The sequence below is a fragment of the Melopsittacus undulatus genome, chromosome 22 (genome assembly GCF_012275295.1).
Source record: "Melopsittacus undulatus isolate bMelUnd1 chromosome 22, bMelUnd1.mat.Z, whole genome shotgun sequence".
In the NCBI taxonomy this organism is placed as follows: Eukaryota; Metazoa; Chordata; class Aves; order Psittaciformes; family Psittaculidae; genus Melopsittacus; species Melopsittacus undulatus.
The window spans coordinates 1,002,377-1,028,976 of NC_047548.1; the positions used below are offsets into that span (position 1 = coordinate 1,002,377).

Below are 26,600 nucleotides of genomic sequence, written 5' to 3' on the forward strand. Positions count from 1 at the left end.
GTGGTGGCCACGTCTGGGTGGGATGAAGGTGCTTCCTGCACCGTGCCAGCATCTTGGAGCACTGCAGGAACCGAGGGTCTGTCCTCACAGACCAAGGAGACCTCACGCCACTGGTTTGTGTGCGCAGGTGGACAAACATCTGCCAGGGAGCGAGCACCAGAAGCTGCTGGAGGAGATGAAGTCTGTGCCCTGTGGCTTTGAGGTGCTGCCCTCAGCTGGAAGCCTCGCTCCAGGACAGCAGTGCCATGTCCAAGTCCGTTTTTCACCCACGGAAGAGGTGAGATTGGTGGGTGTCACGCCAGGAGGTCTGGCAGGGCAGTGTGGTAAGGGGAGGCCAGCCCAGGGAGCGGGGGATGAGCTCTGCCTCCACGTGGAGCTTCCTGTGCCTCAGTTTCCCCTGCACGTTCCCACGCAGTTTGGGAGTCAGCTTAAATGATGGAGCATTCCCAAAGGCAGTTTGCATGTGGCCACCGTGACTTGGAAACTGGTAGCGTGTGACAGGATGGAAACAAGTGCTTCCATGCCTGGGGACAGTCCCAGGGATCTCAATTGCTCATGGAGATTTCAGCGTCTCGTGTCTGGCTTTGACCAGAGGCAAGCACTGAGCAGAGAAGATGATCCTTATTTGTGTCCAGTGAGAGCTCAGCTGCCTCTTGCACACAGCTGATGTTTGCCTGGTGCTGCAGTGCCAGGACTGTGTCTGAGGAAGCAGACCTTTCTCATGAGCGTTGCGCTCCCCCATGCCCAGGTGAAAACCTCTGAGAGCCCATTTTAGATCCACCTGGGAGCCAACTGTCCAGTTATGCTCCAGAGCAGGACTCGCTGCAGTTCCTGAGAGCCATGCAGATGCTGTAGCCCCTGCTCTAAGTAAATACCTGTTTTGGGTTCAGCTTGGAGGCGCTGACAAGACCCCTGACCCTGGGTGATAGTTGACTTGGAGGTGCTGTCAGCTGGGGCTTCACGGAGGAGCTTTCTGTGCTGCTTCTTTGCAGAAGTGCTACCGGGGCGAGCTGCAGATCCAGATTTGCCAGAGCAGCCAACGCCTGCAGGTGCCGGTCTTGGGACGTGGTCTGGAGCCACGGCTGGAGTCCATCCCCGCAGAGCTGGAGCTGGGACCGCTGCTGCCCCAGAGCCATGGGGAAGAGGGGACAGTGGTGGTGAAGAAGCCCTGTGAGGTTTACTCAGTGCAGTTTGAGCAGCAGCACCTTGCTGAGGAGCAGGTGAGGGGGAAGGTCTGTGCACACTCTGTAGATTCCCAGCGCTCCAGCATGGCCAGGCTTGTGCAGGGAGACGGGGGCAGTGCGCAGGGCAAATCCTGGTGGCCTTCCAGGGTTAGCCAGCTCTGCTGGAAGGCTGCAGAGGGACTTGGATAATCCCTGCCCCTGGGGGGAAGGAATGTGGGAGGGGATGGCTTGGCTGGGGAGCCTGCTCACATGGTGAAGGTCAAGAAACTCATCCTGTCTATGGTTTCTCTTCCCTCTGTGCACAGCCCCTACGGACACCAAAGGATGACAACAGCCCCAACAGCTTGTTGCTGCCTCCGTGTGCCCCGGGAGAGAAGCTGAATGCTGAGGCCCAAGGAAGGGGCATAAAAATGAAGGTGAGATGAAATCTAAAGGCTAAAACTCCAGGTGGCAACCGGCATGGTTTTCTCATTTCCTCCTCTCTTCCCCAGCCTCCCATGGTTTGGGTTTCTGCCACGAGAGTGGCAGAAAGCCTTTTCTCCTTCTTTCCTTTGGCTTGATATCAATCCCTACCGCCTCAGGTTGACGTTGTGGATCCACCAGGAAAGGTGGTGAAGCTGGGAAACGTCTGCATTGGACAGACGGTGAAGAAGATGGTCACCGTAGCCAACAAGAGTGCAGCCCCTCTCACCTTTAAGCTGAGGGTCACGTCCACCGTGCCAGAGTTGCAGGAAGCTGGGGTAAGGCCCGTTCCTTCTCTGCAGAGCACTTTGGTGTGCCTGCAGGGAGCGCTGAGCTGCTGTGGGTGGGAGCTAGTAGGTAATGACTCAGGTGTGGGCTGCCCTGGCTGCCTGTGCCTGCCCTGTCCTCCCTGCTGGCACTGCTCTGGCAGCAGATGCCTGCAGTGCGAATGCTTCAGCTGAGCTGGGTGCCAGGACTCCCCGAGAGCCAGAAGTGAGAAGGCAGCACAATTCCTCTAGCCTGTTTTAGACACATCCATCAGGATGCAGCCATGTGTTTTAGATCTGGAAAGGTGAGGGAGGTGAATCTTGAAAGAGGGAGAGTTGCAGCTCTGTTGGAACGTATGTGAAAGCTTTAGAAGGCAGAGTTGACCTCACCGTGACCAGGTGGACACATGGTAGAAAACACCTTTGGTATTCCCTAGGAATGCCTAGGAGGGAATGAGTGGGACTGGGGCAGTGCTGGTGGGGACAGAAGAGGAATTGGAAGCCTCTTCCCTGAGTGTGGTGAGGGAGGCTCCACAGCTCGCTTGCCAGATGAAATAGTCTCCACTCGTTTCTTCGGGTAGGTTCTGTGCTTGAAGCCCAGCAAGCATCTAAAGCTGAAGGGCAGAGGAGACACCTGCAAAGTGGAGGTGACCTTCTCCCCGAAGCGCCGCATGCAGCCGTTCAGCGGGGAAGTGCTGCTGGAGTGCCGCGGGCTGGTGCGCTCCCTCTGTGTGGTGCGGGGCTCCTGCCAGGGCAGCCTCGTGAGCCTGGACCAGGACCAGCTCAGCTTTGGAGCCGTGGTGCAGCAGAGCTACACGAGCCGGCGCGTCGTCATGCGGAACGCGGGCGACACGAGAGTCAGGTAAAGCAGTAGGTCCTGCCCAGCCTGAAGCCTTATTGCCAGGTGGCTCAGGGTCAGGCCTGAGATGTGGTGGGAAAGCCCACAAGAGACTTGGAGCCTCACACTGAGGCTTACACTGCCTTCACAGCTCCCCGTGGCTAATCCTTCTTTCCTGTCCTTGTGCTTTCCTCGGCAAGGTTTATGTGGGACGTGGAGAGCTTCAAGCCAGACTTTTCCATCAGCCCCACAAAGGGTTACATCAGCCCAGGGATGGATGTCCCCTTGGTTGTGACCTTCCGCCCCTCGAAGCTGAGCCAGGCTGTCCAGTACGAGGGGCTGCGGTGCTTCATCCAGGGCAGTGAGGCGCTGCGGCTTACGCTGGCAGGATCCTGCGTGGAGGCCCCTGGCCCCAAAGAGGTAACGCAGCAGGGACAGGATGGGCCCCTGGACCCCAGCATCTGCACCACATCTCTCCCAGGGCAGGAACTGAAGGACACTTGTGAGCACAGACTCACTGGTGCTGGGGTATCCCAGAGAGAAACTGCTGGGCAGGATTGCCAGAATTCCTGAGCCCTGTCATTGCCTTTCTCCCCTGTTCAAGGTGCTGCTCCTCCAGTGAGCAGCTCAGCTGTCCTGGCTTCCACTGCAGCACCCGTGCCATGTATCCCAGCACTGCACCTGCAGCCACACTTCTCCCCCCTGGTGGGCCAGGGGAGGGCATTCAGCAGTAGGAAGGGGCAAGGCATCTGCATCCAGTCCCTGGGATGGGGCAGCCTGGGAGCTGTTGGCTCTTGCTCCCAAAGAGAGCGTGGAGCTCCTCTTCCTCCTGCCCACGAAGGAAGGGGCTGTGTGGCTGCAGATCTTGTCCTTGCACAGGAGTTTCCTTTCAGGACTCCCCGTTTCACCCAGCATGTGAAAGGCTTGTTCTGCTCCCTTCTTCAAGAGCAACCAGCTTGATTTACTCCAAAAGCTATGGCCAAAGCGTAATTTTTGCATGTGACAAGGAAAAGCTGCTCCCTGTGCTCCAGGTCCTGGTGCAGAGCCAGCGTGAGAAGAGTGGGAAGGGTTGTGGGTACGACCCAGCAGCCTCTGTGCTCCTCTGTTACAGACGCTGACTTTCAGCTGCAATGTGCGTGAGAGGCAGAGCCAGACCATCCTCCTGTCCAACCCGAGCAGCGAGGCCTGGACCCTGCAGCCCATCATTGAGGGGAAATACTGGAAAGGGCCTGAATTTATCCATCTGGAGGCCAGGCAAAAAGAAAAGGTCTACCAGGTCACCTACAGACCCCTAACCATGAGCTCTGAGAACAAGAAGCACCAGGTACGTGAGCTGTGCCAGCGTGTGCTGACCCTCGTGGCATGACCCTTGTAGCTCACCCTGCTTTGGGCAGGAGGTTGGCCGAGATGACCTTCAGAGGTCCTGTCCAAGCTGAAGGTGTCCTGTGCCCTCTGTTGGAAGCTGGGTTTTGTGGTGGCTGGGGGCCAGGCACAGGCAAAGGGCAGATGGGAACTCGGGCCTGACCACCAAACGTGTTGGAGCAGCTGACCTAAAGAGCCAGGCTTTCTGAAGGCCAAGAAATGAAGTTTGTTCTGCGCAGCTCCTGGTGGCTGCTTGTGGCAGCCCAGGGGGCTCAGAGACCCCCACGCTCAGCGCACGGCTGCACAGGCTCTCCGAGCCCTGGGCACAACCACTTGTGCCTGTCCTTGTGCAGCTTGCAGGGAGCAAGAAGGGCAAAGCTGCCCTGCAGTTTCTCAGTGCCCTCCTGGCCGTGAACAGGCAAGTGGGAAACGAGAGAGATCTCTTGACAGTCATGCAGGAGCTGTGGGAGGAGCCCTTCCTGCAGGTCTCAGGCTGGGCACATGGGGGTGACTGGCCCCTCTGCAATGGTTTCTGTGCCATAAGGGGTCAGTTCAGAAGGGCTCTGGGGTGCTGGAGCTGCCGGGTCCTTGTCCCGCTCCAGCTGACCTTACAGTAGGCCAGAAATGAGGTCAGAGATTTCTGGTCTCTGTCTCCAGGGTGCTCAGCAGATCTGTGCCCTTAGGGTTGCACGTGCTCAGCATGTCTTTAATGTAGAGCCTGCGTGAGGAGTCTTGCAGCTTTCAGCTGCTGTGGAGGCAGAGGAGATGGCAGAGGCAGGTGTCTGGGATCCACGGGCACCCAGAATGATCATGGATATGAGCTTTCCATGGCCCACGGCTGGTGGGCCCCTGTTGTGCCAGCTTAGAGGCTGCTGTCTGGGCAGTGCTGTTGGGGCTAAGGCCAGCAGGACTGAGGCAATGGAGCTCATGAGGGACGGGCACCCCCTGCCCAGGGCTGTCCCTGCATGAGCACAGGCTGGCAGGGATGTGCCCAGGTGAGTGTGGCCAGTAAGGGAGTGTTGGGATGTGCAGAGCAGCTCTGCCGCAGGGCCCGTGTCTCCTTGCTTTGCCCAGAGATGCTGCCTCTGTGTCCTGTAGCTGTGCCATGTCCTGTGGGCCATGCACCCACTCACAACCAGCTCTGAGCAGGTGCGATGCTGGTGCCTCCTCCTGCACGGGACAGGGCTGCAGGCAGAGCTCTGCCAGCTGGGCGTGCTGGAAGTTGCTGCAGTGAGAGCCTGAGGCATGGGGCTGGCCAGGGGTGCTCCAGAGCTGACTTGTCCTATTCGTTGTCTGTAGGGCTCCATCTTCTTCCCCCTGCCGGATGGGACAGGCTTACGCTACCACCTGGAAGGAACTGCTGAAGCCCCCAGGTGTTCAGGGGCCATTTCCCGGCAGGTTCCATGCAGGAAGTGCCACACGGAGCTCATCCCTGTGTCCAACTGGCTGCACAGACCACAGAGGTGAGTCCAGCCCAGGAAGTCTGGAAGTGCCTGGAAGCTCCTTCCTGAAAGCTTGTCCCTCTCCTTGGCCGTGTCTGGCCATACCCACGTTCTGCCTGTGCAGAGGCACCCTGGAGGGCTTTCCTCCAAGGGGGATGAGAGCTGGTGCCCTGTGCCTGAGGCACTGAGGGTGAGAGGGGCTGTATTGTACCCCCACACGATGGGTATCCTATGGGAGTCCTTTGTGTTGACCTTCACTGTGTCCTTCTCACCCACAGGTTCCTGGTGGTTATTGACATGCTCAAACCAGAGAACCTGGAAAGCAGTTCTGTGCTGCAGGGGTGTTCCTACATGGACGTGCCAAGCTCTGCGAAGAAGGACTACCAGCTCACCTTCCTCTCCTACAAAGAAGGAGTCTTCAGGGCAAAGGTAAGTGAGGACACTGGTCTGCAGGGCCCTTCAAGGAGCTGTTGGCTCACCGAGAAGCTACATGCCTCTTCATACCTCCACGTGCACAGGTCCTATGAAATACCGCATGTGCTTTCTGTGGTCTTGTGCTCTTCCTCGGTGGGTGCTCACAGCCATTCCTGGAAGCAGGGCGCTGAGCTCAGTGGGCTCTTTTGGGACTGTTTTCATGTGTGGAATGAGCAGCCCTTCCCTTTCTGTCTGATTTAGGTGACCTTCCTCAATGAGACAACCGGAGAGTACTTGTTCCACATGGTGACTTTCAAGGTGGTGGCTTCAGGACCCATGGGCACTGTTCAAATGAGCACCGCTGTTCGGCAGAGAGTGTCCTCCAGCGTCAAGGTGGACAACCCTCTGCCTGTCCCGGTGACGTTTGACATCAACTGCAAAGTGCCCGACGTCAGCGTTCCCCAGCACTTTACTGTCCCTGCACAGTCGAAGGTAGGGGCAAAGCTCCTCCGGCTCCCTCTGCTCTCCCTGCTCCTGGCTGGAGGGGATGCTCTTGAAGGGTGATGCCTGAAAGGAGCCATGTGGGGCTTCCTTCCGTGGTGGCAGCTCCCTGCCGATGATCTAGAGAGGGAGCAGTGTGCGAGAATATCCCCAGTGGGCATCATCCTGTGCTGGTGGAGCCTGCCCTGCTGCCCCCTGGAACACGCTGCAAGTGGGCCTCACGTGGCAGGTCCTTGTGCCACGTGCCCCTCATTTAGTGTGGTGCTTCCAGCTGTGAGTGGCTGCAGGACAAGCCTCAGCCCATGGCCAGGTTGTCTGCAGCCTGGATTGACAGGAAGTGGTGTGTGCCCTGGGGGAGCACAGGGGCTTTTTATGGTGGGAAGCTTCTGGCATCGTGCTGGAGGGCTGTGAGCTGTTGGGATCTGTCCCTAAGTGAACCATCCCCCAGAAGGAGCAAGGCTGTGCCCGAGAGAGGGGAGTCAGAGCAGGGAAGGCAGCCCAGCCTTCCGGCACTGCCTGAGCACAGCAGGGACCAGCTGCCCCTTGTCAGGCACACGTGTTCCCTGCCTCTGCCTGACAAAGTGGCTTTTTCCTTCCTTCCTCCCAGGCGGATCTTGTCTTGGAGTATCAGCCCCTGCAAACGGGTGAGAGCAGCGGGCAGCTGGTGCTCCAGAGCAGCGACTTGGGCTCTCTGTTTTACACGCTGCAGCTGAAAGCCACCTGGAGCAGGCCAGAGAAGCCCGTGTATTTCCGCACCAGGCTGGGCTCCCATCAGACCATCACCACCAAAATACGGCATTTTGCCCAGCAGAAGACCGAGTACCTCGTACAGGTGAGCGCGGCTGCCGGGGCTCTGGCTGGGAGGCAGCTCCTCTGGCCAGCACCAGCCCTCTCCACCAAGGGCTCCAAGTGCCTCTGGCTTGGCGTAGCAGAGCCAGGGTGGCCATGTGAGCCCAGGGGTCTTCCCACTGGTGTGGGCTTGTCACCAGCTGCACTGTCCTCCCTTGCGGGCCCGTGTCTGCTGCCCTGGCTGGAGCTGCTTCTACAGGCGCCACGGTGCCTGGGCTTGCTTCCCCCTTGCAGCCCAGGTCTGGCAGTCGGGCGTCTTGGGGCTTGGGTGCAGGGTTGTCCCTGCTGGGCACATTTGCACAGTTCTCGTGCCCATTCACCGCAGGCACTCACCAGGAGTGTGGTGTGGGTGGGCCAGGCCAGGGCCAGGGGACCATCGTGTTCTTCCCGAGGTGCTGGCTCTGCTGTTGTGACCCACCCCCTATGGTCTCTTGTCTCCCCTGCACAGACCGACTGTGCCGACTTCCAGACGGCAAAATCCATCAGTGCGGCACCCGCCAGTGCTGGGGGCTCGGACCTGAGCGTGGAAGTGACCTTTGAGCCCTGCCACCTGGGCGAAGCCAAGGCCACGCTGCAGCTCAGCTCTGCATTGGGCGGGCAGTACTGCATCCCACTCATCGGCCTTGCGCTGCCCCCTGAAGCCCAGGGCCCCTTCCTCATCCCAGCCGGCGGCACCACCTCCATCTCCTTCAGGAACGTCTTCTGGAAGGCCACGGCGTTCCAATACGCAGTGAAGCACCCGGGCTTCACCGTCAGGGCCCCCGAGGTGCTGCGCGCCAAGAGCAGCACCAGCATCACCGTCTCCTTCGCGGGCGGCCCGGCTCCTGTCACCAGCAGGCTGGTGGTCTCCTGCCCTGGGGGCTCCTGGATCTACCACCTCCGGGGCCTGCCCTCCCCCCGCAAGTGAGCAGCTGCCCCCAGCCCTTCCTGCCACGTTCGTGCTCTCTGGAGCAAATAAATGTCATTTAACATCCTCCCACACGACGTCCTTGTCTCTAAATGGGAGAGACGTGAATTTGCTGGATGGACACCCGGTGGACAAGGAATTGGCTGGATGACTGCACGCAGAGAGCTGCGGTCAGTGGCTCTATGTCCAACTGGAGACCAGTGAGGAATGGTGTCTCTCAGGGGTCAGTGTTGGGGCAGACCCTGTTCAACATCTTTGTCGGTGACACAGACAGTGGGATCGAGCACCCTCAGCAAGTTTGCTGACGACACCGAGCTGTGTGGTGCAGTCAGCGTGCTGGAGGGAAGGGATGGCATCCAGAGGGACCTGGACATGCTGGAGAGGAGACCAACCTCCTGAAGTTCAGCAAAGCCGAGTGCAGCTCCTGCCCCTGGGTCAGGGCAATCCCAAGCACAGCTACAGGCTGCAGGGAGAAGTGATTCAGAGCAGCCCGAGGAGAAGGGCCTGGGGGTCAGAACATGAGCTGGCTTCAGCATGGGCTTGAGCCCAGAAACCCCCTGTGTCCTGGGCTGTATCACCACCAGCATGACCAGGTCAAGGGAGGTGATCCTGCTCCTCCACTCTGCTCTCATGAGACCCGCACTTGGAGCACTGGGTAGAGTTCTGGTGTCCTCACCAGAAGGACGTAGAGCTGTTGGAGCAAATCCAGAGGAGGGTCACGAGGATGCTAAGGGGGATGGAGCAGCTGCTGTACAAAGACAGGCTGAGAAAGTTGGGGCTGTTCAGCCTGGAGAAGGGAAGGCTGCATGGAGATCTCATAGCAGCCTTCCAGCATCTGAAGGGGGCCTACAAGGATGCTGGGGAGGGACTCTTGATCAGGGCTGGTAGCAATAGGACAAGGGGTGATGGGCTTAAAGTGAAACAGAGGAAGTTCAGGTTAGCTAGAAGGAAGAAATTGTTCCCTGTGTGGGTGGTGAGGCACTGGCACAGGTTGCCCAAAGCAGTGGTGAATGCTCCATCCCTGGCAGTGTTCAAGGCCAGGTTGGACGTGGCTTGAGCACCATGATCTTGTGTGAGGTGTCCCTGCCTGTGGCAGGGTGTTGGAACTAGATGATCTTTAGGTCCTTTCCAATCCAAGCAGTTCTATGATTCTGTTATTCTCTAAGATTCTTTGGGAAAGCATGGTTAAGACTTCAGGTGGTTCCCCTTAAAGGTAAAAAGTGGAGAATGAAGACCTTAGGCCCACTGTAGGAGAGGATCTGGTTCGAGACCATCTTAAGAACCTGAACGTGCACAAGTCCATGGGACCTGATGAAATCCGTCTGCGGGTCCTGAAGGAGCTGGCAAATGAAGCTGCTAAGGCACTGTCCATCATATTTGAACAATCATGGCAGTCAGGTGAAGCTCCCGACGACTGGAAAAAGGGAAATACAAGCCCCATGTTCAAGAGGGGGAAAATGGATGACCCAGGGAATTACAGAGCAGTCAGTGTCACCTCTGTGCCTGGCAACATCTGGGAGCAGATTCTCTTGGAAGGCATGCTAGGGCACATGAAAAACAACCAGGTGCTTGGTGACAGCCAGCAGGGCTTCACTAGGGGGAAATCCTGTCTGACCAATAGGGTGGCCTTCTATGATGGGGCTACAGAACGAATGGACAGGGTTAGAGCAGTTGATGTCACCAACCTGGACTTGTGCAAAGCATTTGACACTGTTCTACATGACATCCTTGTCTCTAAATTGGAGAGACATCAATTTGATAGGTGGAGCACTCGGTGGGTAAAGAACTGGCTGGATGGGCGCACACAAAGAGTTGTGGTCAATGGCTCAGTGTCCAGCTGGAGACCAGTAATGAGTGGTGTTCCTCAGGGATCGGTGTTGGGACCGGTCTTGTTGGACAGCTTTGTGGCTGACATGGACAGTGGGATTGAGTGTGCCCTCATCAAGTTTGCTGATGACACCAAGCTGTGTGGTTCGGCTGATCCACCAGAGGGAAGGAATGCCGTCCAGAGGGACCTTGACACACTTGTGAGGTGGGCTGATGCCAACCTCATGAAGTTTAACCATGTCAAGTGCAAGTCTCCAGTTGTTGCCACAGAGTACAGCTGAAAAAACCTCACTCAGTTGACTGAGAGCTTCAGTTTCTGTTCTCTCCTAAGCCTGGTTTTGATAACACAGGAGCAAATGCTGGTGAGCTGAGGGATGACATCTTCAAGTTGTTTGAACCCACTGAGCACCATGACATTGCAGGAAGCTTTTGACTTCGGGTGCTGTCTGTAACTGGAAATAGGCGTAGGAGCTCTCTTAGCAAAGCAGTTTGGGTGACAAAGAGCATGTTAGGAACTAATGTGTACACTGTAGAAATACTTTGGATTTTTATGACCTTCTTTCTGTCCTTCCCTTCCGTATAGTTGCAGAGGTTTGCTAAGAAACTGAACTTGGAGGCCCATTGTTTTGGAGCAGCCCTGGCTGTGAAACCTGAGTTTCACCTTGTGGAACTTCATGTTTGGACAAGGGTGTCTGGATTAAGGCTCTTGATTCCCCTCAGCAGGCTTAACTGCAGCCAGGCATTTGAAGGCTTCTGGGCTTTTCATTTGTTGGCAAGGCTTTCTCAAACCTCTTAGGAATAGGAGAGAGCAATGAGTCCATTTCGTGATGGAAAAGGGGAAAAAAAATAATTTCTTCCGTGTTGTGTTTATTACTTGGCCTTTATTTTCCTGAGAATTTCACTAGCAATGGGTGGAAGTTCCAGAGAGGGGAGTTAATAATCAAGATCCTGTAGAGCTTTGAATTCTGTTAGGACATGGGTGGTACACATTGTGTTCTCCTCTTCTGTGCCCGGCACAGTTGGTGTGTGTCTCCTCCTGGGCCCCAGAGTGAAAAGTGGTACCACTGGAATGTTGCTGATGCCTGCAAAGAGGCTGCTGACACGAATTTGTACTGCTGTCTTCTGCTTGTTGTGGGGTGACACAGACGGTGCAAACTTACACATTTAAAGCAATGTACATTTGGGCTTGGTTTGGTTTTGTAAGAGCCACTCAGCAGGTACTGATGTAAACTACACCTTTGCAGGTTCTTCCTGAGATTAAACAATGAGCCAATGTGCTCCTGATAGCACAGGCCTTCCCCTTCACTGCTGTGTTGTGTAAGATGAAGCAGTGAAGCACACCCAGTGGGAGAATGGGTATTGACTTGACTTTGGAGAATGGGCTGTGTATTTCCCAGGAAGAGGATATGAGGGATTGTGAGAGGATGACTCCTGTGCTAAACACATAAATGTGTTGGCTTTCCCAAATCATGGGTGTTGATGTGTGAACTGTGCCAAGAGTCCCTTAGAAAGAAGCTGCTGGAGCATTTGCCTTGTGCCATGTCTCCTGCGTTGGCATTGCGGTGGGATGAGACATGAGGGGGTCTAAAGGAGCTTCACTGCTCGTTGCTGCAGCTGTGTCCAGTCTGGCACTGAGGGAGTGTTTCAGGGGTAAATAGGGATGTCAGGTGTCTTATGTATACCAATTTCTGGTGGGTTCGTGCCTTGAGGTTGAGATGTTTCTGTGAGTTCAGAGCTGGGGGTGGCTCTTGTCCCCATCCCCAAATCCACAGCAGGCCCAGGCTCTGATGTTCTTGAAGCCCACAGGAGCCAGAAACATTGCTGATAACTGAAATCTGGTTCAAAAAATGCCTTTGTGCACTGAAAGGACTCAGCCTTTAGGGAAGTTCCTCACCTTCATCTGAGATAACACCATTCCTCGTGCCTGTCCTTCCCCAGCACTACCACATGCTCTCAGCTTGGCCAGGCAGCCGGAGCCCCAAAACCCCAGCAACAATGACCTTGTTTTCTCCATGGGCACCTCTTCAGGCTGAGCAGAACCGATGACACCGTGGAGCTGGCAGCAGAGCTGTATTGATGCCATCTGCACAGAGCCGCCTCCTCACTGTCTGCAGATGAAATCACTGAACTGGTTGGTTGGTGCTTGTCGGGGTGCAGGGTGCTCGTGGTGGGCACCACGGCGCCCAGGCAGGAGCCCAGGGTCCCCCCAGACTGGGGATGCTCTTTGTGTCTCACACCAAGCGTGGGTGAGGAGATAGCACATCTCGTCCCTTTCCTTGGCACACGCTGTGTGCCACGGGCTCCTTCTGGACATCGCGCCCTCCCCATGAGCAGTTTCCAGCACCAAATGTCCTTGTGATTTCCTTTGTTCCCCACTCTTTTGATCACAGGCTGCCTCTGATGTGGGAGATGAGGGCTCAGCTCTGCTCTGCCTTCAGAGAGATGCAGGCTGGGTGTCCTGAAACCCTCTTAGGCTTTATGCACCTTGAGATGCTCGTTTCTAAAGTCAGTTTGGCTCTTTGTATTTCACTTCAAGTGCTTCTTGGGATTTATGTTCTTGTGTGGCCAGGTTGACCCTGGTGGGGGAGAGAGCTCCTGGCCTCCTAGGGAGGTTAGAAGAGAGGCCAGTGTCATTTGACAGCGTGGAGAAAGCAGAAGGGAAACACCAAGGGTTTTGCTTTCCGACTGGGGGGGGGTTGTTGTGCAGAGCCACAGGGCTTTGGATGTCTGTGGGGAGCAGGGTGCTCTGGTCAGGGGTGACGAAGGAAGCCAACTCCTACAGCCACATCCCACTGGTAACAGGAGATGCCCTGTGTGGTCCTCCGTCCAGAGCCCTGAGTTTGGGCCTGAGAGCAGTGAATTTGGGCTTTTAAAGTAAATGATGGATTCTAAATGTATAAATTCTGGGGTTTGCATTTGGAAGAGGACTCGCTGCAGGTCTACAGCTAGAAACTTGGAGGGTAAAACTAATGTAAAAGCCAAGATTGGTGTGAGAGACTTCCAGGAGAAGAGGCAGGCAGCAGGCAGCACCCCAACCCGCATGAAACCACTCGTTCCACACACAGGGGACACAGCACAGCCCCAAAACGCTGTTGGGGTTGTAGCACCCTGCTGGGCATCCTGCACTGCCAGCCACAGCACAGGGGGACACGCACAAGGTGACACAAGTAGGAAGCACGGGGCCTCTGGCCTCCTGCTGCAGAAAGAGCATTGCAAAACTGCAGCTGGGAGGTGGGAATGAAGCAGGGCAGGGATGAGGCAGGGGCAGCCGGGTTTAATCCCTGGGGCTGTGCTCAGCAGCCACCATGCCAATGACCAAAGGTGAACTTTAGCATTGCTGAGGGCTTCTGCTGCTGGGAAGGGTAACTGGGCCAGTTGAAGGCTTCTGTCCCCAGCTCTCGTGGGCTGCTTTTGCTTAGTAAATGATTAAGACCTGCAACTACTAAAAGCAGTTAAAATAAACCAAACCCAAGCCAGCCCCAATGGCCCCATGAGCAGGCAGCTCTGCTTCAAGCCAGGCCCAATGGCCCCATGAGCAGGCAGCTCTGCTTCAAGCCAGCCCCAATGGCCCCATGAGCAGGCAGCTCTGCTTCAAGCCAGCCCCAATGGCCCCATGAGCAGGCAGCTCTGCTTCAAGCCAGCCCCAGAGGAGCCCGTTTTCTTCTGACAGTATTTTTCTAATTCCCTCATGTGGGTTTGATGCTTTCAAATTGTTGGCTCAGTTTTTGCCTTTGTAGCTTTGCATTGGACTAAAAGAAATGGCTCCAGGAGATGGGCTATCCCAAGGGGCTCATCTTCTGCCCTCAAGCTGTGGCATTTATTTTGCTCGACATACCTGGTCCTGCCAAGCACCAAGGCCAGTGCAGACATAGGCTGATGGGGAGCACCTCCCACAGCCAAGCAGAAGCCATCCCACGGCAGCAGTGCCTTCAAAAGAACTCACACTGTATAAACCCAGCTTTGGTGACTTGGTTGGAGGGGACCAGTTCCTGGCACTGGGTTATTGTGTGATTCCTGCTTGGTCGGAGAAAGAAAAGGCCAAGTAGGTGTGAAGGCAAGAGGCAAAAGCCCAGTGCTGCTGGTTCAGCCCCTACCCTTCCCGTGCTGAGCAGTGCATCCCTATGGAGAGCTGGAATCGCACACTCTGCCTGCTTGAAACCAGACATTGTTCCATTTTTGGTTTGTGGAGGGAAATGTGGAGTGAAATTTTGCCCATAGTGAGAGGGCTGAAGGAACCAGCTCAAACATCAGCCCAGCCCCAGGGAGGTGCAGGCCTTCCAGCTTGCTCAGCACTGCCTTGGAGCCTCTGCTTGTGTTATTTGCTTTCAGTGTCTCCTGAACTCCAGCAAAACCTCAGGGATGACACGCCACAAAGGCAGGATTCTTTCCAGGAGGTATATTGTATCAGGGAAAAACCCATTGGGGTGTCAGAGTGGGTGTCACAGTGTTCCCCCTTCAATGGTTTTATACATTCACTTCAATATACTTCAATACATTAATTGTCCTGCCTTTGGAAGGGATTGGAATACAGCTTTAACAAAATGAATAATCACCCCGTATAGGTCTGGGTACATAAAGAGAGGCTCCTAAGTGTGCTGCTGCTGGCTGGGGGCAGGATGCCAGGGAGTTTGGAAATGTCATGGAATCCTTGCTCAAATCCAGCCGGCAATCACTCCAGAAATTCCCTAGTTGGGGCACTGCATTTAGGAAACCCCATTCCCAGCTTAATTATAGACAGAGCCACGGAAGGAAAGGCAACCTTGTCACACAGGCTTTATAGCTGCCACTGTTAATATTGCCTGACACTGGGAATCCTATTGCTCGTAGCCATCTGTAGTGGGAGCAGAGCTGGAAAACAGGGCAAGTGCCCTGTGCCTCCATCGCCTCCCAACAGAAAAGCCTTGTCTGTATGGACCATGCCTCTTTCTGTCCCCTAGCCATAACCTCTGCCTTCCTCACAATCCTGTGCTGGTCAGGAATGTCCAGGATGTCTGCATCCATGGCACCAGCTGGGCTCTGCAGAGCCAGGACTGCTGCGACTCTGAGTGCCACGCCCTGTGACGTCACCAGCCACGCACTGTGACGTCACCAGCCACGCCCTGTGACTTCATCAGCCACGCCCTATGACATCACCAGCCACGCCCTGTGACGTCACCAGACACGCCCTGTGACGTCACCCGCCACGCCCTGTGACGTCACCAGCCACGCTCTGTGACGTCACCAGCCACGCCCTGTGACGTTGCTGCTCCCACTGCTCATATTCCACCCAGTGGCTTCCATCCGGCACTCGCAGTGGGAGACGCCTCCGAGGAGCTGTGAGAGGAGCCCGTGCAGCAGCATCCCTCAGCGCCCCAGAGCAAGGTCTTTCTGGACTGCCAGTGCCAGCAGCACCCGGGGTGCACCAACCCTGTGCTATGGATCCACAGTACGTGGGGGGCTTCCCGGCCTCTGCCTGGGCGTCCATTTTCCAGAAGTACCCCAAGCTGCTGCTCCTGCTGAAGCTCTGGGTGTCTCGGGAGCTGGAGCAGTTCTTTGGCGTGCGGAGCTTGAAGGCGTTCATGCTGACACACATCATCCTGGACGCGCTGCCCGTCTACGGCCTGGATGAAGACGCCCTGGTTGCGGTGCTGCGCCCCGACCTGCGGAGCCACACGTTGGAGTTCGTGCGCAGGCTCCTTGGGGCCACAGAGGAGAAGTGCGTGGATGAAGCGCTCAAACTGTTGATCCGCGAGGACTCCTGTGATGCCAGCGGCTTGGAGAAGAGCGACAGAGGCAGCGAGTGCTGGGCTGAGTTCAGCTGGTGGCGGGAGGGCAGCCCTGTGGCCAGCACCAGCTGGAAGGCCGTCCAGGAGCGATGCGAGGGCGAGCTCGTGGTGAGAACCAGCTCCTGTGGCAGCCAGCACAGAGGCGAGTGGAGCATCACGACCAAAGTGAGCTGCTCTGAGCGCCCCGGGGGCCGGGAGCTGAGCCCCGAGCCCAGCCCCAGCCCCGCTGCCTGCACGCTGGGGGCCCCTGTGCCCAGAGCAGCCCCATCCAGCAGCGCTGCCGCAGGGAACGCAGACGTGCTCCCGAGCACCTCGCCCGCTGCCGTGCAGGGGGGTCCTGCCTGCGTCCCTGCTCCCATCCCAGCGCAGCAGGAGCCAGGGCAGGCTGTGCCCGGGGCCTCTGCTCCCTGCCGGGGCAGGGCCTGCTCCAGGCGCAGTCCCTGCTGCACTCACAAGAGGAAGAGCAGCAGCTCTGAAGACTCCGCTGCACCCGCCGAGAAGCTGCCTCGCCACTGATGCTCGAAGGCGACACCAGCAGTGGCCAAAGGAGCCGGGCCAGCAGCAGGGCACTCACTGACCCTGCGGGACCAGGAGGCTCCATTTATCACCCAGAAACCTTCCTCTATCTCTTATTAAACACCTGAACATCCCAGAAAGCGTCTGGCCTTGTCATCCAAGTTTCCAGCTGAGGATGAAGCATCTACCCTACAGCCCCCCCTTCACACACGCTTCATCCTTCCTGAGGGTGCTTCAGCACAGGGCCTTCCCTTGGCAGGTGCCTCTGTCGGTGCCTCAGTTCCAGATGCAGCAGCTGGAAGGACTTTTGTGTCCTTTCAGAGAGGAAAACAGAAAGAAAATGAAATGCAGTCATTCCAAAACGTGCAAGACAGGAGCAAACCCAGTTTCTTCTGCCAGCCCAATGGGCACTCTCCCATGTCTGGCAGTGATTGCATGGTACAAGGGGGGGCAGAATCTGAAGCAAGGTACCTTCTCTTCCCAAAGCCATCGTGGGTGTTTCCAGTATGGAAAAGAAGCAGAGTCCAGGGAAGCACAGGGTCTTCAGATGATGCTTTGCTTGCACTGTTGGGATTCACAAAACCAGAGGCTGACATATCCAAGTGCAGGAGGGGGCCCTTTTTCCCCTCCCTCCCACAGAGATGACAAGCCATTAGCAAAGAATTGGGGGGATCACACCAGCAGAAAGTCCTTTGCCTTGTCAGTAGAACCAAACATCCTCACAGCTCCTCCCCACACACACAAAGCCTCAGCTCTTGAGGTGCAGGATTTATCAGACATGTTCATTTAGGTGGAAAACCCTCTGCATTTCTGCAGAGAAATCCCCACTTTGAAACTCTTCTTCCTCATGAACCCCACAGATCTCTTAGACAGGAGGTGAGACGGGTGCTGCCCGAGGCATCCAGGGGTTCAAAGCCCACCCAAAGCCACCTTCTTCCTAAACCTCTTTTCTTTCTAAAGGCACTTCCTTTTCCTCAGAGGGAGTTGGGATTCCTGCTCTCTGGATTCAAGGAGCACAGAGGCAGTTACCAGTTGGCAGCTCTGCACTTTGACCACTGAACAGGAAACAAAACCAGTCCAATCCAAGAGGGATTTCAGGGAGCACTGGGGCAAGTCCCAGAGATTGTTTCCCCCACTGAACAGATGCACACGTCCTGTTGCTCACTGCAGCTTGGCTGTACCTGCTGAAGTGGAAAGCACAGAGCACAGTGTCTGTGTAGCCAGTGTCCTTCCCCATCCCCATTTTGGTATCCAGGCTTCATTCTCCCCTCTTTGGCTTACATTAAGTGCACAGAAACACATAGCAGCATTTGGACTGAAACCCTCACATACACCAGGCAGCACATTCCTGGAGGTAAAACAGCACATTATGGCCTGTACCCTCAAGGTATGGAGTTTTTAAGGATGAAGAGCAGTAGGCAGTGGAGACCTGAGGGCAGAAAAGGGGAGGAGGAACACCAGAGGAGCATGAGTTCTGTTTCCATGCCAGGAGAGGATCCAAGTGCCATTCCTGTTAGCCCCAGGCTGTGACATGAGCGCAGACAAGCAGATGGGCAGAGCAGAAGTGGAAAGCCAACCTCCCATCTCCCTGCACTGCTGGGGCTGCAAGAACTTCCGTGCACGCTTTTAGAGTTGTCCACTTGTCGTAGTTTAAACCAAGTCCCCCAACTCCCGGAGAGTTAGGAAGGAGAATCCAAAGAATGTAGCCCCCATGGATTGAGATAAGAACGGTTTAATAGCTAAGGCATAACACAATAATAATGATACAGCCAATAACAAGCGAAGAGAATACAACACCTCACCAGCCACCAACCCATAACTCACTCCACCCTGCCCGGCCGAGCACCATGTGCTCCCTCCTCCATTTTTCTCCAGAGCTCTCCCCCTCCAGCCTTCTCTTTCCCAGTATGCATCCTGGGCATCACGTGCTATGGTATGGAATACCTCATTGACTAGCCTGGGTCAGGTGTCCTGTCTCTCCTTCCTCCCGGCCTCCCCTCCTCCACCTGGCTGGAAAAAACCTTGAACAAAAACACCCTCAAAACATGCTCAAACCATGACATTATCCACCCCTTATTCCATACCATTCACGTCATGCCCAGATCCCACATTTCCAATACACCATCACTCTTAAGTCCACCCCTCGATCATGAGACATCTCTATGTTGCATCTCTGGACTGATGCCCTGAAGTATCTGGGCCCACCAGGCTCAAAATCATTCACCGTCCCCTTCAGCAGTTCTACAGCTTGCTGCTGGGGACTCCATACAGCTGCCTTCCACTTCCAATGCTTCCAAAGCACTGGAGGGGCCCAGTGGATCAGATACCTGGCCATACTGTCCCACATGCCCTGCCACTCATGACTGTCCAGCCTTGGGAACAGTCTCCTGCTGTTCCTATGTACTTGTCTAACCTTAGACAAGACCCAAACCTGACTCTGCTTAACTTTTGGGATCAGGGCTGATGTAGCTGCCCTGCTTGCCAGTTCTCCCACCACCAGCTTCTCTTCTCCTGAGTTTGGATCTTCCTCCTCTGCCTTGCTGGGAAGTGCTGTGTGGTCTCCTGTATCCTGCTGGGGGTCGGCGGGCGACTTCCGGGGGACACTCTCGGCCGTCGGAGGGTCGGGAACGGCCGCGGGACTCACCTCCCCTGCTGCCTGATCCTGCTGCTCAGCTACCGCCCTGCTCCGCTCCTCCCCCGCCTGCTCCCGCTGCTCTGCCACAGCCGTTTGGCTCCCCGTGCCGCTCTCCCTGGCAGCCTCAGCTGCCGGCAGCTCCCAGGGCTGCTCCTTCCTGGCTTCACGCAGCCTCACACAGACGGAGGCGAGGACAAGGACAAGGACGGCGAAGAGCAGCGGGACGGCCTGGTACAAGTCCAAGTCCACGGCCACGTCCATCCCCCCCTGCTGCCGGAGCCCCACCGTATTACAAGCCTCCGACACAAAGTACAGTGAAACAAAAGCTTTAGCCAAAGCCCCATGATCGACAAACACAAACACATCCAATCCATACACAAAGTACCCGGCAAAATCCCGAAACCACGAGATCCAGAGAAAAACCTCTAAGAGCCAATAAATCAGCATTGTGACAAGAGACCATAAATCTGATCAGATCTGTTCTTAGCTCAAACCCTCGGGCCCCACGTTGGGCGCCAAAAATGTCGTGGTTTAAACCAAGTCCCCCAACTCCCGGAGAGTTAGGAAGGAGAATTCAAAGAATGTAGCCCCCACGGGTTGAGATAAGAACGGTTTAATTGCTAAGGCATAACACAAAACCCCTACTGCCATTTACTACTACAAATAATAATGATACAGCAAACAGCAAGTGAAAAGAATACAACACCCCACCAGCCACCGACCCATAACTCACTCCACCCTGCCTGGCCGAGCACCATGTGCTCCCTCCTCCATTTTCCTCTAGAGCTCTCCCCCTCCAGCTCTCTACCCCTCCAACTCTCTCTCTCCCAGTTGCATCCTGGGCATCACGTGCTATGGTATGGAATACCTCTTTGGCTAGCCTGGGTCAGGTGTCCTGTCTCTCCTTCCTCCCGGTCTCCCCTCCTCCACCTGGCTGGAAAAAACCTTGAACAAAAACACCCTCTGTGGTTCCTCTATGGTGTCTCTATGCTGTCTCTGTGGTATCTCTATGGTTTCTCTATGGTGCCTCTATGGTGCCTGTATGGTTTCTCTATGGTGTCTCTATGGTATCTCTATGGTTTCTCTATGGTGCCTCTATGGTGTCTCAATGGTTTCTCTGTTGTGTCTCTATGGGGTCCCTTTGGTATATCTATGGTGCCTCTATAGTGTCTCTATGCTATCTCTATTGTATCTCTATGGTGTCTCTATGGTATCTCTCTATGATGTCTCTATGGTATCTCTATGGTGTCTCTATGGTGTCACTATGGTATCTCTATGGTGTCTCTAAGATATCTCTATGCTGTCTCTATGGGGTCTCTGTGCTGCCTCTATGGGGTCTCTATGGTGTCTCTATGGGGTCTCTATGGTATCTCCATGGTGTCTCTATTGTGTCTCTGGTGTCTCTATGGTATCTCAATGGTGTCTCTACGGTGTCTCTGTGGTGTCTCTATGGGGTCTTTATGGTGTCTCTATGGTGTCTCTGCTGTCTCTATGGTGTCTCTATGGGGTCTTTATGGTGTCTCTATGGGGTCTCTATGGTTTTTCTATGGTGTCTCTATGGTGTCACTGTGGTATCTCTATGGTGTCTCTATAGTGTCTCTACGATATCTCTCTATGGTGTCTCTATGGTGCCTCAATGCTGTCTCTATGGTGCCTCAATGATGCCTCTATGGTGTCTCTATGGTTTATCTGTCGTGTCTCTATGGTATCTCTATGGTGCCTCTATGGCGTCTCTATGGTGTCTCTATGTTATCTCTATGGTGTCTCTATGGTGTCTCTAGGGTATCTCCATGGTGTCTCTATGGTATCTTTATGGAGTCTCTATGGTGTCTCTATGGTATCTCTATGGTGTCTCTATGGTTTCTGTATGGTATCTGTCTATGGTGTCTCTAAGTTATCTCTGTGGTGCCTGTAAGGGGTCTCTATGGTGTCTCTATGTGGTCTCTATGGGGTCTCCATGGTGTCACAATTATATATCCATGGTGCCTGTATGTTGTCTCTAAGGTGTCTCTAAGTTATCTCTCTATGATGTCACTATGGTATCTCCATGGTGTCTCTATGGCTTTTCTGTGGTGTCTCTATGGGGTCTCTATGGTGCCTCTATGGTGTCTCTATGGGGTCCTTATGGTGTCTCTATGGTGACACTATGGTGTCTCTTTGGTGACTCTATGGGGTCTCTATGGTGCCTCTATGCTGTCTCTATGGTGTCTCTGTCATGTTTCTATGGTGTGTCTATGGTATATCTATGGTGTCTCTATGGGGTCTCTATCGGGTCTCTATGGTGTCATTATTATATACCCATGGTGCCTCTATGGTATCTCTATGGTGTTTCTATGGTATCTCTCTATGGTGTCTCTATGGTATCTCTGTGGTGTCTCTGTGGTGTCTCTATGGTGTCTCTATGGGGTCTCTATGGTGTCACTATTATATATCCATGGTGCCTCTATGTTGTCTCTATGGTGTCTCTATGGTATCTCTCTATGATGTCACTATGGTATCTCTATGGTGTCTCTATGGTATCTCTCTATGGTGTGTCTATGGTATTTCTATGGTGTCTCTCTGGTGCCTCTATGCTGTCTCTATGGTGTCTCTATGGTGTCTCTATGGTATATCTATGGTGTCTCTATGGGGTCTCTATGGTGTCTCTATGGTACCTCTATCGTGTCTCTATGGTATATCTATGGGGTCTCTATGGTGTCACTATTATATATCCATGGTGCCTCTATGGTATCTCTATGGTGTCTCTATGGTATCTCTCTATGGTGTCTCTATGGTATCTCTATGGTGTCTCTATGGTGTCACTGTTGTATCTCTATGGGGTCTCTATGGGGTCGCTATGAGGTCTTTATGAAGTCTTTATGGTGTCTCTATGGGGTCTCTATGGTGTCTCTATGCTATCTCTATGCTCTCTCTCTATGGAGACTCTATGGTGTCTCTATGGGGTATTTATGGTGTCTCTATGGGGTCTCTATTTTATGTCTATGGTGTCTCTATGGTGTATCTATGGTGTTCCTATGGGGTTTCAATGGTGTCTCTATGGTATCTCTCTATGATGTCACTATGGTATCTCTGTGGTGCCTCTATGGTGCCTCTATGGTGTCTCAATTGTTTCTCTGTCTTGTCTCTATGGGGTCCCTTTGGTATATCTATGGTGCCTCTATAGTGTCTCTATGGTATCTCTATTGTATCTCTATGGTGTCTCTATGGTATCTCTCTATGATGTCTCTATGGTATCTCTATGGTGTCTCTATGGTGTCACTATGGTATCTCTATGGTGTCTCTAAGATATCTCTATGCTGTCTCTATGGGGTCTCTGTGCTGTCTCTATGGGGTCTCTATGGTGTCTCTATGGGGTCTCTATGGGGTCTCTATGGTGTCTCTATGGGGTCTCTATGTTGTCTCTATGGTGTCTCTATGGTATCTCTCTATGATGTCACTATGGTATCTCTGTGGTGCCTCTATGGTGCCTCTATGGTGTCTCAATTGTTTCTCTGTCTTGTCTCTATGGGGTCCCTTTGGTATATCTATGGTGCCTCTATAGTGTCTCTATGGTATCTCTATTGTATCTCTATGGTGTCTCTATGGTATCTCTCTATGATGTCTCTATGGTATCTCTATGGTGTCTCTATGGTGTCACTATGGTATCTCTATGGTGTCTCTAAGATATCTCTATGCTGTCTCTATGGGGTCTCTGTGCTGTCTCTATGGGGTCTCTATGGTGTCTCTATGGGGTCTCTATGGTGTCTCTATGGTGTCTCTATTGTGTCTCTATGGTGTCTCTATTGTGTCTCTGGTGTCTCTATGGTATCTCAATGGTGTCTCTACGGTGTCTCTGTGGTGTCTCTATGGGGTCTTTATGGTGCCTCTATGGTGTCTCTGCTGTCTCTATCGTGTCTCTATGGGGTCTTTATGGTGTCTCTATGGGGTCTCTATGGTTTTTCTATGGTGTCTCTATGGTGTCACTGTGGTATCTCTATGGTGTCTCTATAGTGTCTCTACGGTATCTCTCTATGGTGTCTCTATGGTGCCTCAATGATACCTCTATTGTGTCTCTATGGTTTATCTGTCGTGTCTCTATGGAGCCTCTATGGTATCTCTATGGTGCCTCTATGGTGTCTCTATGGTGTCACTATGGTATCTCTATGGTGTCTCTCTGGTGCCTCTATGGTGTCTCTATGGTGTCTCTATGGCGTCTCTATGGTGTCTCTATGTTATCTCTATGGTGTCTCTATGGGGTCTCTATGGTGTCATTATTATATATCCATGGTGCCTCTATGGTATCTCTATGCTATCTCTCTATGGTGTCTCTATGGTATCTCTGTGGTGTCACTGTGGTGTCTCTATGGTGTCTCTATGGGGTCTCTATGGTATCTCCATGGTGTCTCTATTGTGTCTCTGGTGTCTCTATGGTATCTCAATGGTGTCTCTACGGTGTCTCTGTGGTGTCTCTATGGGGTCTTTATGGTGTCTCTATGGTGTCTCTGCTGTCTCTATGGTGTCTCTATGGGGTCTTTATGGTGTCTCTATGGGGTCTCTATGGTTTTTCTATGGTGTCTCTATGGTGTCACTGTGGTATCTCTATGGTGTCTCTATAGTGTCTCTACGGTATCTCTCTATGGTGTCTCTATGGTGCCTCAATGCTGTCTCTATGGTGCCTCAATGATGCCTCTATGGTGTCTCTATGGTTTATCTGTCGTGTCTCTATGGTATCTCTATGGTGCCTCTATGGCGTCTCTATGGTGTCTCTATGTTATCTCTATGGTGTCTCTATGGTGTCTCTAGGGTATCTCCATGGTGTCTCTATGGTATCTTTATGGAGTCTCTATGGTGTCTCTATGGTATCTCTATGGTGTCTCTATGGTTTCTGTATGGTATCTGTCTATGGTGTCTCTAAGTTATCTCTGTGGTGCCTCTAAGGGGTCTCTATGGTGTCTCTATGGGGTCTCTATGGGGTCTCCATGGTGTCACAATTATATATCCATGGTGCCTGTATGTTGTCTCTAAGGTGTCTCTAAGTTATCTCTCTATGATGTCACTATGGTATCTCCATGGTGTCTCTATGGCTTTTCTGTGGTGTCTCTATGGGGTCTCTATGGTGCCTCTATGGTGTCTCTATGGGGTCCTTATGGTGTCTCTGTGGTGACACTATGGTGTCTCTTTGGTGACTCTATGGGGTCTCTATGGTGCCTCTATGCTGTCTCTATGGTGTCTCTGTCATGTTTCTATGGTGTGTCTATGGTATATCTATGGTGCCTCTATGGGGTCTCTATCGGGTCTCTATGGTGTCATTATTATATACCCATGGTGCCTCTATGGTATCTCTATGGTGTTTCTATGGTATCTCTCTATGGTGTCTCTATGGTATCTCTGTGGTGTCTCTGTGGTGTCTCTATGGTGTCTCTATGGGGTCTCTATGGTGTCACTATTATATATCCATGGTGCCTCTATGTTGTCTCTATGGTGTCTCTATGGTATCTCTCTATGATGTCACTATGGTATCTCTATGGTGTCTCTATGGTATCTCTCTATGGTGTGTCTATGGTATTTCTATGGTGTCTCTCTGGTGCCTCTATGCTGTCTCTATGGTGTCTCTATGGTGTCTCTATGGTATATCTATGGTGTCTCTATGGGGTCTCTATGGTGTCTCTATGGTACCTCTATCGTGTCTCTATGGTATATCTATGGGGTCTCTATGGTGTCACTATTATATATCCATGGTGCCTCTATGGTATCTCTATGGTGTCTCTATGGTATCTCTCTATGGTGTCTCTATGGTATCTCTATGGTGTCTCTATGGTGTCACTGTTGTATCTCTATGGGGTCTCTATGGGGTCGCTATGAGGTCTTTATGAAGTCTTTATGGTGTCTCTATGGGGTCTCTATGGTGTCTCTATGCTATCTCTATGCTCTCTCTCTATGGAGACTCTATGGTGTCTCTATGGGGTATTTATGGTGTCTCTATGGGGTCTCTATTTTATGTCTATGGTGTCTCTATGGTGTATCTATGGTGTTCCTATGGGGTTTCAATGGTGTCTCTATGGTATCTCTCTATGATGTCACTATGGTATCTCTGTGGTGCCTCTATGGTGCCTCTATGGTGTCTCAATTGTTTCTCTGTCTTGTCTCTATGGGGTCCCTTTGGTATATCTATGGTGCCTCTATAGTGTCTCTATGGTATCTCTATTGTATCTCTATGGTGTCTCTATGGTATCTCTCTATGATGTCTCTATGGTATCTCTATGGTGTCTCTATGGTGTCACTATGGTATCTCTATGGTGTCTCTAAGATATCTCTATGCTGTCTCTATGGGGTCTCTGTGCTGTCTCTATGGGGTCTCTATGGTGTCTCTATGGGGTCTCTATGGTGTCTCTATGGTGTCTCTATTGTGTCTCTATGGTGTCTCTATTGTGTCTCTGGTGTCTCTATGGTATCTCAATGGTGTCTCTACGGTGTCTCTGTGGTGTCTCTATGGGGTCTTTATGGTGCCTCTATGGTGTCTCTGCTGTCTCTATGGTGTCTCTATGGGGTCTTTATGGTGTCTCTATGGGGTCTCTATGGTTTTTCTATGGTGTCTCTATGGTGTCACTGTGGTATCTCTATGGTGTCTCTATAGTGTCTCTACGGTATCTCTCTATGGTGTCTCTATGGTGCCTCAATGATACCTCTATTGTGTCTCTGTGGTGTCTCTATGGTGTCTCTATGTTGCCTCTATGGTATCTCTATGGTGTGTCTATGGTATATCTATGATGTCTCTATGGTGTCTCTATGTCTCTATGGTGTCTCTGTGGTATCTCTATGTTGTCTCTATGGGATCTGTATGGTGCCTCTATTGTGCCTCTATGGTGTCTCTGTGGTGTCTCTATGGTGTGCCTATGGTATCCCTATAATGTCTCTATGGTGTCTCTATGTCTTTATGGTGTCTCTATGGTATCTCTATGTTGTCTCTCTGGTGTCTCTATGGTACCTCTATGGTGCCTCTATGGTGCCTCTATGGTGTCTCTGTGGAGTCTGTATGGTGTCTCTATGGAGTCTTTTCGTGGTTTAAACTAAATCTGCACAGTTCCCCCTTTGTTTCCCCTCCCCCCCTCACCTTCCCGTTTCCGGAGGGATGGGAACGAGAGCCAGAGGAATACAGCTCCCACCGATTGAGGTAAAATCAGTCCAGCAATCAAGGTATAACAGAAATAACTACTGGTACCAATAACAAATCAGTGTTAGAGGAGACAAACAGGCAGAGAGAATAGATACTTCCCCTGCCACGAGGCCAGCCCAGAAGAGGGAGAGACCTTCCCCCTCCCCTCCTGGCCAGCTTCCAGTCCCCTCCCCAGCCCAGCCCAGAGTGTTAACCCCTTCCCTCCCGGCCAGCTTCCAGTCCCCTCCTGGAGCAGGACGTGCTGTGCTATGGAACCTCTCGCACTAGCCCAGACCAGGCCCTATCTCTCCCTCCTCCCTGGCAGAGCATGAGCTACTGCTGAACCCATGACATTATCCACCCCTTATTCCGTACCATTCACGTCATGCTCAGATCCCACATTTTCAATATACGATTATATATATATATATATATATATACATCTGCATACACCCAGATAAATAGAAAGAAATCATTTCTTAATACATGGACCAATCCCT

At 53.1% G+C, this 26,600-nt stretch overlaps 1 protein-coding gene and 1 long non-coding RNA gene across 2 annotated transcripts; both read left to right on the forward strand.

Annotated features, from left to right (window-relative positions):
* Positions 1-1,536: 1,536 nt before the first annotated feature.
* LOC117437450 (uncharacterized) lies at positions 1,537-2,513 on the forward strand. Its single transcript, XR_004550453.1, has 3 exons — positions 1,537-1,600; positions 1,766-1,924; positions 2,494-2,513. It is a non-coding gene; the product is annotated as an uncharacterized lncRNA (long non-coding RNA).
* A 2,933-nt stretch (positions 2,514-5,446) lies between these two features.
* LOC117437497 (hydrocephalus-inducing protein-like) lies at positions 5,447-8,225 on the forward strand. The gene is made up of 5 exons (XM_034071871.1): positions 5,447-5,575; positions 5,833-5,983; positions 6,230-6,460; positions 7,077-7,301; positions 7,767-8,225. The coding sequence occupies exons 2-5, from the start codon at positions 5,852-5,854 to the stop codon at positions 8,223-8,225; spliced, it is 1,047 nt and encodes a 348-aa protein (XP_033927762.1). The 5' UTR covers positions 5,447-5,575; positions 5,833-5,851.
* The last annotated feature ends 18,375 nt before the right edge of the window (positions 8,226-26,600 follow it).